Below are 15,124 nucleotides of genomic sequence, written 5' to 3' on the forward strand. Positions count from 1 at the left end.
ATGGCTAGGGTGGAGTGGGGACCGATCAGAACTTAGCAAATGCCCAGGGACAGGCACTCTGCCAATTCTCTACAGGTCACTCAGAGACTCTGAAATTCACATCTGTTTCTGTCCTGGATTAAGCTACATTTAATTTTCTCTGGGAGCCATTTCTTGGAATCTTCTACAGGTTGGGGATTTGGAACTGACTCTATATTCTCATCAAACAGTTTAGCCAATAATGAAAAGAGCTATTATCAGCTGGGATATAAACATTGAGGATGAAGTCCAATTTTTTCCCCCATTGGGAAAACATATTACAAAATTTGAGAAAATATTTTATTGAGTATTTAGAATTACAAAACTAACATTCTTGTTGGAACATATTCCTCTACTCAAGTCCTTTTCTCATTTGTGAATCAAGATTTTGTTGTTTAGTTTTCTATATATTCTGGTATTGATCTCTTCATCAGATATGATCTGCAAATATTTTTCTCAATCTGTGTTGTCTCATTATCTCATTATATATATATATATATATATATATATATATATATATATATATATATATATCCAGCCCAGTATTCTTTCCTGGAGAATCTCATGGACAGGAGCCTGGTGAGCTATAGTCCATAGAGTCAAGGAGAGTCGGACACAACTGAAGAGACTTAGCATATATGTAACAAATACTTGCTCATTCTGCCTTTTCACTATTGATTGCACACAAATCCTTAATTTTCATAGTCAAATATGTTCATTTTTTTCTTTTGCCTGTACCTTTGGTGTCATATCCAAGAAATTATTGCCAAATCCAATGTTGTGAAGTATTTGCCCTATTTTTTTTTCTTTCTTAATGTTTTTTGTCTTTAAAAAAACCCTTTTTTCCCCTGTTTTCTTCTGAGAGTTTTGTAATTGACATTCTTATATTTAAGCTTTTGGTCCATTTTGAGTCAACTTTTCTATATGGTGGTGGGTAAGGTTTCAACTTCATTCTTTGCATGGGGATATCCAGTTTTTCCAGAAACATTTGTTGGAAAACCTCTTTTCCCCATTTAATGGCCTTGGCACCCTTGTCAAAAATCATTTGACCACATATTCAAGGGTTTACTTATAGGCCCCCCATCCTATTCCATTGGTCTATCTGGTCTTTATTGCCAGTAGTCATTTGGACCACTCTCCTACTGAAGACAAAGAAAAAGTTGGACAAATATATTTTTGCTCTTAAAAGCATTAAACTGCTAACAAGGTAGATTATTAGAAACTATTGATCCAAGATCAAAGAGAAGTTGGAAATCTAGAGATGCGTTTAATAGCAGATTAGGCCTAACATTTTCCCGTGGGATGTAGCTGAGGAATGAGCTATGCTTTTGGTAACCTTGTGGAGTTAGGGAGACAAGGCTGAAGTACAGGCCTGCTAAGGTAAGAGTGATAAATTGACTTTGGAGGGCTGCCTGTACCTTGGGAATAAAGTGAATGAGAAGCAATTTAAAAAAAAATTAATTTCACTTGGCAGATAAATACTTTATAGAGTATTGTGATGTTTTTTCATACATCAACATGAATCAGTCACAGGTATACATGTGTCCCCCCATCCTGAATCCCACCTGCCACCACCCGAGAAGCGATTTCTACACAGCTCCTTGGCTTTGAATCATCTGGGTGGTTCAGAAAATCTTGGGGTGAAGGTGGTTCTGAATGTTTACTGCCTCTAGGCACCTGTAGAAAAAAAAATACCCAATCCTCTCTAGAGGAAGATACCATTCTAGGCCTCAAATTATTTCCCCATATAGATGTGTCAGGCATACAATCATGTGTAATCAACACCAAAGAGAAAAAAAAAAATGAGCAAGAATCAATAGAAGCCATAAATAGAAACAGATTCATAGGGAGTCTATGAGAGTTACAGACATAGTCTGCAAAGCAACTTACTTTCTATGTTAAAGGATATAAATGTCGACATTTTCGACAAGGAGCTAGAAATTATAAAAAGGGACATGACAATTTTGAGAAGAATCAAAAAATTCTAGAACTAGGATTTCCCTGGTGGTACAGTGGATAAGAATTCGCCTGCCAATGCAGGCGACATGGGTTCAGTCTCTGCTTTGGGGAGAGCCCATCCCACATGCCACAGAGCAACTAAGCCTGTGCGTCACAACTACTGAAGCCCATGGGCCTAAAGCCTGTGCTCTGCAACAAGAGAAGCCACCGAAATGAGAAGCCTGAGCACTGCAATGAAGAGAGTTCTTGGATATTAAAAAATGTGAAAGCATAAATAAAAACCTCACTGGAAAGGTTAGAAAATGATGTTGGTGAAATCACCCAGAAAGTAGGGAAAACAGAAAACGAAACTCCAACAACATCAGCTATGTAAGAGCTCAAAGTTGATAGTAAATTGTAACATCAGATTCTCAGGTTATGGTATGATTACTATACATGTTACTCTGTGGTGCTGAGCACACATCCTGCCTGGCATTTGAATGTGACATGTGACCATGTGTTGCAGTGGGGTCCTGGTTAGTACAATTTTAGGAGAGCAGAGAAGTGTCAATTTTAAGAAAATTAGAGGAAGAGTATAATCCTGATGGAGAAGGAAATGGCAACCCACTCCAGTATTCTTGCCTAGAGAATCCTGTGGACAGCAGAGCCTGGTGGGCTGCTGTCTATGGGGTCGCACAGAGTTGGACATGACTGAAGCGACTTTGCATGCATGCATGCATAATCTTCTGATTAATAACACCCTGACAAGAACTTTAAATGTATTCATAGATAAGCTTTATTTCAATGTTTACATAAAAATGAGTTGATGTCGAACAGGAAAAGGTTTTTACAAAGGGTTAAAATTTATCAAACAACAGAACTTGGTCCTTCCCTTTAGTTTGAATTCAGTTGGCTGATGCATCGTTATTAGTATCCACCCTCACTAATCATTTTCATCACACACAGTATCTAAACGTCTTCAGGTGGCACTTCCTATTTCCCTGGAAGTCTCTTAAACTGCTTTCAGTTACAAGAGAAGGGCAAGGATTTTATTGGCTCATACTCTACTCCACTGGAGGCAAAGATACATCCCTCAATTCTCTTGTTTAAATTGTGGTTGTTGGCAAAGTGTCCAAATGAAGAATTTAATGCTAACACACAAAGAACATAGTATAATCTATGTATAACAGTAACTTTGCTTCAAATTTTTTTCATTAAGAATAATTTTTATTCTCTTTCCACAAGGAAGTTATAAAAATACCTGTAAAAACATTGAAAAGGCTCTTTAAAATCCTGGAATGAAAAATTCTGAAGTATAAATTATGATACATTGTCTATGATTTGCAAATAAAGAATAAAATAAATTCTACAAGTTGGAATTTCTGAATGATTTTGGCAGGAATTTACCAGAAGGAGCCAGAACATCAAACCTTAACAATTTTCTATTTTCATCCCAATTGAGTTTTTGAAAAGCTGTATAATCTGTTGACAGGTACAGTCCACGTACAAACTTGCTTCTGCCGTTAATGATGAAGTCAATCTGAAGACAGAGATTTGTACGCTGGATGCACCAGGCTCTTCCATGCAACTGACTGGTTTTCTCTTATTTTTTTCCATCATGTTTTAAATAAAAGTAAATATATATATATGGTAAAAAAATTTAAATGGTACAAGAAGATTTAAAATAATCAGTAAATATCCTTTTTGCCTATAACCTAGAAAGTCTGATGTCTTCCAAATCATCAGTCACATGAATAATTTGCAAAGTGAAGTCAACCTTAGAGTCTCTTCATCTGAAAATTATTCTCGGGATTTCTGGAATGTGTTGATTCTCTCATATATTGCCTCTGTTACAGAGGAAAGCCATGCAGTCTTCTTCTAAAAAACAACTAACTACAAAAACAACTCGCACGCTCTGCTTTGAGAGAGCAAGTCCAGGCAACACCTTGTACTCCATGGATCTGGTCCTGGCTACAGGCAGAAGCTCTGGTATCAACCCTGAAATTCAGGAATCATATTAACTAACAAGGCATTTTCAAAAATAAGAACTTTCTTTCAATCAAAACAAGGTCATCATATATACACTATCATGTGTGAATGATAACTAGCTAGGGAGAAGCTGCTATATAACATTCGGAGTCCAGCCTGGCGCTCTGTGATGACCTAGAGGAGAGGGAGGCTCAAGAGGGAGGGGATACTATATAATTATGGCTGATTCGTGTTGTTATACCAGAGAAACCAACACAACATTGTAAAGCCATTACTTTCCAATTAAAAAATCAAACCCAAAAGAATCCCACAAGGTCATCTAGTCCTTGAAAAACAGAGAGGATGAACTCTGTCAGATTCAGTTTATCTGGTCATTATTTAATTGAAAAATAAGCGTGTGTTAGTTGCTCAGTCGTGTCTGACTCTTTGTGACTCCATGAACTGTAGACCTCCAGGCTTCTCTGTCTATGGAGTTCTCCAAGCAAGAATACTGGAGTGGATTGCCATTCCTTTCTCCAGAGGATCTTCCTGATCCAGGGATTGAACCCAGAACTCCTATATGGCTGGCAGAGTCTTTGCCATTTGAGCTACAGGGAAGTCAAAATTAAAACTGAAAAATAAATTTGTACAAAAGGACACGAGCCGCAGAATCCCAAACATTCAAGTTAAAACTAGGTCAAAGCTTTCCTAGAGAACAAAGGGGAGGCAAGGCAGCAAAGGAGTCAGGATGGAGAAAGAAGCTTCTTTCAGAGAAATTCCCGCCCTGGCAGTGGGCAGTTGAGTGCTCTCCCCGCAAGGTCTGCTCACTCTCTGGTGAGCAGGAAATGCTTACAGAGACTTGGGCGGGTGGCCAGAGCTCAGCCAAGCCCTTCCTGAATGCCTCGGATCCTCCGGGCCAGCTGCACATCCTTCGGGAAGAGCGTGACGCGGCCGGCGTGTAAGGAGAGGAGATAGGCATCCTCAAAGAGATGAACTAGAAATGCTTCTGCCGCCTGTGGACACAAAGAGAATCAGAAAGACTGACAATGACCAGGGGATGTGGGCTGCTTTTTGCTGAGGGACCTGCTAAAAACTCAGCCTCTAAGGGCTCAAAAAACTACAGGAAAGATTGTTTACAGCACGAGACTGAACTTTGCCACGGAATTCCACTACTACCAGACCAGAATCCAGCCTCCAGACTTGGGGTATTCCATTGCTCTTTTCAAGGAGCGGATATTCAGCCTCATCCTTCTCCCATTCTCACCCCTCACCCAACTGGCCCCTGGCCCCTTTCTTACCTCTTGTAGGGCCAACAGGGCCTGGGCTTGCCAATTGAAGTCCACACCACGAGTGAATTGAACACATATTTCTCTTGCCTGTGAAAGAGCGGGGATGGGGAGCAAAGGGAAGAGTAGAGAGGAAAAGGAGACTCAAAGAAGACAGACTCTCTCCATGAGCCTCCATGAATCTTCACTTCTGTTCTTCCTTCCTGGTGCTTAACCTTGGGACCTAACTAGTAGCTAACACCTAACTAGGTGTCAACTCCAGGGAGGTTAGAGATGGGCACATCTATCCTGGTCATGGTGTGGGGGGAGGAGGAGACAATCTGTTAGGGCAGGAGAAGGGATGAGAGGGTGGTTGGATGACAGAGTTCCTTTTACAAAATCAAAGAGCAGTTTCAAAGGTGGTGGGGGTTAGAAACGAACTCTATAAAGAATGAGAAGTTGCCCTCGGCAGGATCCAGTTTTCAGGAGCTGAAGTGTCCCTGATCAGATTATAGAAGAGGTCCCTTGCCGTTTGGGCAAGAGATGACAGGGCCCCAACACCCGGGAAATTTAAACAAAGGAGGCTGCACAGGGGTTGGCGGGAGGCTCCCTGGAGCTCACCAGGCGGCAGAAGGGGCTCTTTCTTAACAGCAGGTGTGTGGTCTTCTGAAGAGTTCGGATCTCCTTCAGGACTGTATGTCTCCGGCGAGCAAGTGGACGGGAGGACGTGCCTGAGAAAAAGAGTAGAGTCATAGAGTAAAAGGCAGTGGAAAATAGGTGGTGTGCTGCAACCTGGCCATCAAACTGCCAAATGTGCATGCTCGGTCGTGTCCGACAGTGCAACCCCCTGGACTGTAGCCCATCAGGCTCCTCTGTCCATGGGATTCTCCAGGCAAGAATACAGCAGTGGGTTGCCACGCCCTCCTCCAGGGGGATCTTCCCAACTCAGGGATCGAACCCCTGTCTCTTGCGTCTCCTGCATTAGCAGGCAGATTCTTTACCACTAGCGCTACCCAGGAAGCCAAATAGTAGACTGTAGATAACAGGCTCTCCAAAGCAGGGATTTTTGTCTATTGTAGTCATTGTGGTAATCTTCAGCAACTGGAGAACAGTGGATCAGTGCTACATAAATATTTGTTAAATGAATGAATAAATGATCCTTTCAGGGTCCTACTGACCCTCAGTGATGATCCTTTGAGGGTCTTAATTTAAATGCTAACTCTTTCACGCATTACCTTAATCCTAACGTAATGGGAAGCCATGGAAGAGCTTTAAGCAGGACGGAGAGACGATACACTTTTATTTAAAGATCACTCCCGCTCCTATGTAAGGAAAGTACTGAAAAGGGACAAGAGTGGAAGTCATGTCATAGCCAGCTTAGGGTGGGGGCTTCGATGAGGCTTGTGGGAGTAGAAAAGCAAACAAGTGGCATGATTAGGACGTGATGTGGCGGTAGAAGTACCTGAACTTACATTTGGATTGGATGGACATGGGGCACAGGATGAAAAATCTCTTCCAGGTTTTTGGCTGTGGGAGGTTGTGCCATTTACTGAAATGGGGGAAACTGAGGATGAAGAGGCAGGAGGAGAGTAACCAAAAGTTTGCTTTAAGATATGTTTGGTGAAGAACTGACTCGTTGGAAAAAACCCTGATGCTGGGAAAGATTGAAGGCCAGAGGAGAAGGGGATGACAGAGGATGAGATGGTTGGATGGCATCACCAACTCTATAGACATGAGTTTAAGCAAGCTCCAGGAGTTGGTGATGGACAGGGAAGCCTGGTGTGCTGCAGTCCATGGGGTTGCAAAGCGTCGGACACAACTGAGCTACTGAACTGAACTAGTGTGACATACCCCAAAGTCACACTAGTTGGACATAGGTATGTGGAGTCAGAGGTGAGACCCAGGCTGGAGATAAACATGTGAGAGCTGTCAGAGTGGAGTCCTACTGGAGTCAAAAGGAGGGATGAACCCCCTGGGGAAGGGAAAGAAAGAAAAAGGAGACCACGGAAGTCCAACATCAACTTGCTCAAGAGATGGCATAGGCACTAACCACTGAGCAGAAATTACAGAGTGTATGTACCACGGAGTCAGGGGGATGGAGGGTTTGAGGAAGAAATGGCCCACTGTGTCGAATGCTTCTGAAAGACAGGGTAAGAGAAGGACACAGGCATGTCTAATAAAGTTGGCAACACAAAAGTAGTTGGTGACCTTGACAGGAGTAGTTCAAAGGCACTAGACACAGGGGTAATGGTTTTGAGGAGTCGATTGGAATGAGTTGAAGGGTCACTGGGAAGAGGGGAAAACAGACCCATGGCGACACTAGTCTCAGGGCCTCCGTAACAATAAAATAAGAAAGAAAATGTATAAAAATGAAAAAACTATTCAAAAGTCATTATTTGTACATAATATAATAGCTCGCTTGAAAATTTCAATTGAAGCAACTGAAAGACTATTAGGATTCACGAGAGAATTCAGCAAGTTCACTAGCTGCAAAGGTTATTTATGTTTGCTGCTGCTAAGTCGCTTCAGTCGTGTCCAACTCTGTGCGACCCCATAGACGGCAGCCCACCAGGCTCCCCCATCCCTGGGATTCTCCAGGCAAGAATACTAGAGTGGGTTGCCATTTCCTTCTCCAATGCATGATAGTGAAAAGTGAAAGGGAAGTCGCTCAGTCGTGTCCGACTATTAGCGACCCCAAGGACTGCAGCCCACCAGGCTCCTCCATCCATGGGATTTTCCAGGCAAGAGTACTGGAGTGGGGTGCCATTGCCTTCTTAGGAAAGAAAAAAATTCTATGCACTATAGCAACATCTACAAAAAACCGATAATACTTTCTTCTCCCTGCTCTTAGCTATGGAGCAGGAGACAAGTAAAGAGGTTGCTGATGGTTAGGTCTCCCATCCACCAGACCACAGCCCAGAAACTGAGGACCATAGACCAGTCTTCTTTCCAGGCACATACCTCTGGAAGAGGACAAGGTGAGAGAACAGGTTGAGTTACGGCACTCTGGTTAAGGCCCAACACAGCTACTCACTGAAGGAAAAAAAAAATCAAATCACCCCCTCCCCCCCCCCCCCCCCCCCCCGGCCCCCGGAATACCTAAACAGGCACCTTCCAAAAGTAAAACTGTTGTTGTCACAAAACTTTTGTGAAGTTGTCACCAAAAGTAGCCAATAATTTTTGCGACTGAAAAAAGCACAAACACTGATTTAAAAAAATCCCTGTGGGATTTTTCACCCAGTCTGTCCCGCAGACTGGATGACCTTGCTCAAGTTAGCAGGTCTGTCTGAGCCTGTTGTTCCATTTGTAAAATGGGCACAATATAAAGTTGAGTAACTTCGTATAAAGAGTTTAACATAATGCCTAGTGGTAAGCAGTCAATCCACGCTGTTAGAATCATCAAGAATGTCTAAGCCAGTCCTTTCTCTTCCTCGAAACTGCTTTCCTCAGTCCCCTCCGGGTTTTGGACCTTGCTTCCGTACAGATGCTGGACACAACTGCTTTGCCCCCTGTAGAAGAAGGCCAATGGACCGGGATTGGGAGAATGGGCTCGATCCCAAATCAGCAAGAAGCCTCAGCTTTTCGTCTGTGAAATGAGCACGCGGACTGGGTCCGTACCCACCTCACAGGCAGGCTGCAGGCAGACCGGCTCGGAGGAAAAGGGATCGTGGCGGGTTACCTAAGGACGGGGTCGGCCGGGGGGCGGCGGGAGCCGGGCTCGCGGGGCGCCTCCTTGGTGTTTCGGGCTTGCGTTTCTGGCGGCGGGGGCCCATGGCGGGCGCGCAGGGCTGGAGCCCTGCGGCTCCTTCTAGATCTTCTGGGTCCGGGGGCAGAGGCTGGGAGGGCCGGGCGCCTGGGTGCTATTGGAATTGCCCGCACCGCCGCCAATTCAGTGGCGGCGTTTTTTAAAAACCGAATCCAGCGACTCCCAGTGGCTGTCTCGGAATGCTCCTAGCAAAGAGCGACTGCGGGGAGGACCAATGAGAGCACAGGCCCGAGGGGCTAACGGCGGTGGTGATAGGAGGAGACTGCAGGGACGAGGCGGATTGACGGTAGGAACCAGCCAATAGAGACTTGAAGAAGAGAAAGGAGGCGGGAACTACTCCGGCCCTCCGCTCGCTTGGAGAGGCCCGCATGCTTGATGGATTAGACCCAAGTAGTCCTGTGGCTTTTGGTCGGAAAAAGAAAGCTCCATTCTAACCATGTAGACGGTACGTGTGTGGAACGCATTTCTCTAGACGAATCACTTTGCGCAAATATTTTACGTTTTGCTCTATTAATCCTAAATTGGCTTTTAAAGATTCGGAGACAGGCCCAAGGAGAATGTGACTATTCTGTGCCTCGCCTGAGACTAGGGTCACCCCGAACACCCCACGAATGCGACTCAGAAATGAGCGTTAAAAAAAAAAAAAGAAAGAAAGAAATGAGCGTTAACTGAGTTCAGTTGCTCCGTCATGTCCGACTCTCTGCGACCCCATGGACTGCAGCACGCCAGTCTTCCCTGTCCATCACCAACTCCCGAACTCATGTCCATTAAGTCGGTGATGCCATCCAACTATCTCATCCTGAACGCTATTAATGATTAGGGTCGTGGGATAGCCAGGATGGGGACTCTGACTATGAGATCAAGCAGGGCAGGCCTCAGCTCTTTTCTTGGATCACATGTTCCAGCTTTTCAATAGAATCATCCCAAGGGAAACGATCCTTCCCTTTCTGTTGGGAGATAATATGCTTGAGGGCAAATGTAGAAGTAGATAGTTAGAATAAAGGGGGTTTTATGCTTTTTTTGTTTATTTTACATTTTCTAGATGTTCTATAGTAACCTGTAATCAGGAAGAATGTTACAAAATCAGTGATTTTAGAGAACCCTTATTCACTGCTGGTTGGTGGGGCTGCACATTGGTGCAGTCACAGTTGAAAACAGTATGGCGGTGGATCAAAAAATTAAACATAGAATGACCATATGACCTGGCAATTCCACTTCTGCATATATATTCCAAAAAAGAGCAGAGGCTTGAACAGGTATCTGTACAATAAGGCTCATAGCAGTGTTATTCACAATAGCCAAAAATGTCTAAGTGAATGAATAAATAAAATGTGGTATACACATACAATGGAATATTATTCAGCCTTACCAAAGCAAGGAAATTTGTATACATATTACAACATGGATGAATCTTGAAGGCATTATGTTAAACGAAATAAACCAGACACAAAAGGACCAATATTGTATGATGCCACATATATGAGAAGCCTAGAATAGTCAAATTCATAGAGACAGAAAGGTAGGTTTGTGATTGCTAGGGGCTGGGGGAAGGGAGGAAAGGAGAATTATTGTTTAATGGGCACAGAGTTGTCGTTTGGTAAAATGAAAAAGTTCTGCAGATGAATGATGGGTGAGGGCTGCACAGCAAATGTAAGTGTACTTAATGCCACTGAACTCCACTCTTAACTAATGGTCAATGTGGTAAGTTTTATGTTGTGTATATTTTACCACAATAAGAAAGAAAGGAAGGACAGAAAGAAAGGAAGGATATGGGAGGAGGGGAAGGAAAGGGTAGGGGAGGCGGGGAAGGAAAGGAATGTTTGGTTGAACCCACTGAGATATAGTCGAATGACAGAAGGCTGGTTGTTATTCAGTGACACAGAGGCACAAAGTCCTACTATACTAGTCCTCAAGACCTGTTAGTCAGACAAAGCAAATCTTCACTCATTTTGCTTTAGACCTCGAGTGCCTTCTTTGCCTTATTAGAAGTAAGTAGAAAAAAAGGTGGGTTTCCAGGTGGCTCAGTGGTAAAGAAACTGCCTGCCAGTGCAGAAGATGCAGGAGACACGGATTTGATCTCTGGGTCTAGAAGATCTCCTGGAGTAGGAAATGGCAACCCCCTCCAGTATTCTTACCTGGAAAATACCATGGACTGAGGAGCTGAGCGGGCTGCTGTCCGTAGGGTTGCAAAGAGTTGAATACACTTGAGCGACTGAGCACAAATGTTAGCACAACATTGCATCCCTAGTAGTTACTGAGCGACTGAGTAACAACAGAAATAAGGTAGAAAATAGGTAAGTAAGTAGTTAATCACACTAGGGGATTTTAAGTAGAACATGGGAGACCCCTGTAAGTTAATGATTACTCAAAAGAGCAGGTTTACTTAAACACAAGACCAAGCAGTGCTTTCTTAGCAAAACCACCAAACAATTAAGCACTGGTGGCAGGAGACCCACATACTGCTCAGTGAGCTCAGCAAGTTAATGATCCCTAGGATATGCTCTCTGCACACATGAAAAACAATAATTTGTAAACTGCACTTGACCATGGAGAGACATGAAAAGTATGAAAGACAAACAAGTTACCTAATTGTGAAGGGACCCATCTAGCATCAAAGTCAGGATCAGAATGGACACCAGGACCATCATCTTCAGAGCAGGATTTGGCACTTCTGGGAGAATGGGAGGCTGGCCCAAGGACAAGAATTCTGATTTCTGGAGAGGTCAGGGCCAGTCCTTGTATATATGTGGGTCTGGGGCTGGCATCTGGCCAGGCATCACCCTTTTTGAATGGCAGTGGCTGACTGAATTATGAGTGAACTCCGTGCCCAAATGGGCTCCTTTTCTTTGGGTATTAAGATAGACCATGAGCCCCAGGTAGTGGGTAAAGCCCCAAGTGGGTAAAGAACCCACCTGCCACTGTGGGTTAGACTCAAGAGACATGGGTTTGATCCCAGGGTCAGCAAGATCCTCTGAAGGAGAGCATGGCAATCTACTATAGTATTCTTGCCTGGCAAAACCCATGGACAGAGGAGCTTGGTGGGCTACAGTCCATGGGGTCACACAGAGTCAGACATGACTGAAGCAACTTAACATGTATGCATGAGCCCCAACCAGAGTCCCTGGTGCCCCTTGCTGGGCAGCACGGAAGAATCTCTGGACCATCAGTAGGAACAAAGACCATAGATTCCTGGAGACGCCTGTGAATATATCTGGTTCACTTCCTTTATCTGTGGGACAAGGAGACTGATGCCTGGAGAGGAAGGGGCTTCTCAGGCCACTAATTAGAGCCAGATCTGCAACTCTGGATTCACAGTCAAGAACTCTACTCACTGCATCAAGAGGCAATGGAACCCAAGTCTTTACCTTAGAATGAGGAACAGAACCTGAGAATAATATTCTGCATCCAATTTTGGTGGCCCTTTCCTCCTCTGACATTTATTTTGTAAATAAAAGCAAACAAAACACTATTTTGTACTGATGACTTCTGATTTTGTGATGCCCATGGTGATTTCCCCCTTGGCTGTTTCAGAATTTGGGTGAGAGTTCCTGCCTACCTTGAAATGGTAACAACTAACTCTCAACAACAGGCAGACTAGGTTGATGTGGGTCTATGGACCTTTAAGGCAGTATCTCCTTGAGTTGGCTGGCTGGAGCTGTGCTTGGGGATGCTCAGTGGGTCCACTGGTGATGGGGGGTGGGCTGAAGCCTGGTCCAGGAGACCTAGTCTTTGGTGACAGCTTACACAATAGACCATCCAACAGCCAAGAGCTCGAAAATGTAAGTCTACTCTTTGAATGTCTCTGATCTTCATCCTCTCCACCATTTCTCTAGTTTGAAAGTGTTGCCACTTGCGTCCTACTCTTTGAGGTCCCATGGACTGTAGCCCGCCAAGCTCCTCTGTCTGTGGGATTCTCCAGGCAAGAATGCTGGAGTGGGTCGCCATGCCCTCCTCCAGAGGATCTTCCTGATCCAGGTATCAAACTCAGGTCTCCTGCATTGCAGGCCGATTTTTCACCATCTGAGTTACCAGGGAAGCCCTTCTATAGTTTAGACCCTAATTAACCAGTGTTTTTTTTGTTAATTTTTTGGCTGCACCACATGGCATGTGGGACACTTGTTCCCTGGTTAGGGATTGGATTCGATATCCCCTGCATTGGAAGCATGGCGTCTGGACCACCAGGGAAGTCCCCAATGGGCGTTTTACCAGTCTTTGCCTTTAGTACCTCCTGACGCTAGTCAAACCTGTCTCCATATAACAACCAGGTGATCTTTCCAAACAATTTGGGTTTCATCACTCCTTTGGCACCCTGCTATCCTAGGATGGAGTTCTAGTGGCTCAGCAAAGCCTAAAGGTACAGCACTACCCAGGGGCCTGTGCCACTCTCTGGCCTTGTCTCTTGCCACTCTCTGTGTTGTACTCATGGCCAGCAAACCAAGCTACTCACCTGCAGCTCTTGAATTCATCATCTGGTTACACACTTAACACACTTCTGTGCTTTCACCAGCTGTTCCTTGCTCCTAGAATGACTTTCCTCTTCCTCTCCTCCCAGCCTGGAAGACACCTGCTCATTCTGCGACACAGTTTCCAAAGGAGCTGACAGCTCTGAGCGCTGAGCCGCTCTCCCTGGCCCCACCGCCCCCGCCCTCAAAGGCTTTTCACTAGGAAACATTGTGCTGGGCTCCAGCTCCTTCCTTACACATCTGACTCTCTGGTTTTCTCTGACGGATCCAGTTCTTAGAGCACATCAGTTCTCAAAGTTTGAATTATGGGATAGAAATCCTATATGTGTGTGTGTATATATATATATATATATAAGAGAGAGAGAGAGAGAGAGAGAGAGAGAGAGAGAGAGAGACAAGACAGATGTAGAAAACAAACTTATGGTTACTAGGGGGGATAGGGAAGGGAGGGATAAATTGGGAGGCTGCGATTGACATATACACACTACCATATATAAAACAGATAACTAATAAGGACCTACTGTACGGCACAGTGAACTCTACTCAATACTCTGTAGTGACCTATAAGAAAAGGCCATTACAGAGGCCTTTTACCTGTCTATCTAAACAGGAGTGGATATATGTATAACTGATTCACTTTGCTATACAGCAAAAACAAAACACTTTTTTATTTTTATTTTTTGTTGCACCATGTGCCATGCAGGATCTTAGTGTCCTGACCAGGGATTGAACCCATGCCTCCTGCAGTGCTGCAGTGGAAACATGGAGTCTTAACCATGGGACCACCAGAGAAGTCCCTAATACAACACTTTACATCAACTATACTCCAATAAAAATTCTTTAAAACATGAAAAAAAAAATTTTTTTTTGACAGAGTTCTTACTGAAGAAGGGCGATCTATAAACTTTTATGGCTATAGGAGAAACCCCCTGATGACCTCAGATTTTCAAAGGATGTAGTCAACATAAGGCCGGGTGGGCTCTTAACCAAGGGAAACATGAAAGAACAAACTCAATCTGCAAGCACATCAGGGAGGTGAACACACTTAGGAAGCAAAGAACCTCCCTCTTGTAGGCAGCCAAAGTCTGGAGAGGTAACATCACTTGTCTAAAGCCACAGTCAAGGAGGGGCGGGCTGAGGACACAGGTCTCTGACTCCCTTTCTGCTTCTTCCCCCCAACACCACGTGCCCATCTGGTCCAATCCTCTTACCATCCTCATCAGGGGACTCTGACCATCTTGAGTGCGGTTCAATTGTTAAGAGACCTTTGGACGAGTGAAGGCAAATGCAACCGCCTGGCACAGTCCTAAGTCTCTCTTGTGGGCAGTGAGCCCAAGGGCTCCTCCAGGGCCTGGATGGCAGCCCTGGAGGATGCTCCAGCCCCAGGGTTTTCCAGGACCACTATGAATCGGGCAGGGACTGGTAAGTTCACAATGCAGATGGCCTGAATAACACTGTATCTGAACTGATAAGTCTGTTATCAGTCAATTCTAATTTTGGGGTCCAGGGCCCCTTACCTTGCTCAGAGCAGTAGGCCACAGCTGCAGACGTCCCCCACAACCCTCGAGGCTCAGTGGGAGAGTAGGGATCCTATCCTCTCCACCCCCATTACCAGAACAACACAGCACAGCCTCCCACACTCATCCTTTGAAGCCCCCCAGACACCAGGACAGAGAGGATACACCTCCACGGTCCGGAGGGGTACT

General features: G+C 44.6%; 1 protein-coding gene across 4 annotated transcripts; it reads right to left on the bottom strand.

Annotated features, from left to right (window-relative positions):
* Positions 1 to 1,479: 1,479 nt before the first annotated feature.
* Positions 1,480 to 9,625, bottom strand: CENPA (centromere protein A). Of its 4 annotated transcripts, none has more exons than XM_027555879.1 (5): positions 8,869 to 9,625; positions 5,811 to 5,920; positions 5,223 to 5,300; positions 4,778 to 4,937; positions 1,480 to 1,695 (listed from the first exon to the last, which is right to left on the bottom strand). In XM_027555879.1, exons 1-4 carry the CDS (start codon positions 8,960 to 8,962, stop codon positions 4,803 to 4,805), a joined length of 417 nt encoding a protein of 138 aa, XP_027411680.1. In that variant the 5' UTR covers positions 8,963 to 9,625; the 3' UTR covers positions 1,480 to 1,695; positions 4,778 to 4,802. The 4 variants fall into 4 exon arrangements, 3 of the variants coding, with proteins under 3 accessions (XP_027411680.1, XP_027411679.1, XP_027411678.1); XR_003513450.1 differs by lacking the exon at positions 1,480 to 1,695 and adding an exon at positions 2,729 to 3,954 and having other exon boundaries at positions 8,812 to 9,608; XM_027555878.1 differs by lacking the exon at positions 1,480 to 1,695 and adding an exon at positions 2,729 to 4,532 and having other exon boundaries at positions 8,869 to 9,624.
* Between the last annotated feature and the right edge of the window lie 5,499 nt (positions 9,626 to 15,124).

This window comes from Bos indicus x Bos taurus, chromosome 11, assembly GCF_003369695.1.
Source record: "Bos indicus x Bos taurus breed Angus x Brahman F1 hybrid chromosome 11, Bos_hybrid_MaternalHap_v2.0, whole genome shotgun sequence".
Taxonomy (NCBI): Eukaryota; Metazoa; Chordata; class Mammalia; order Artiodactyla; family Bovidae; genus Bos; species Bos indicus x Bos taurus.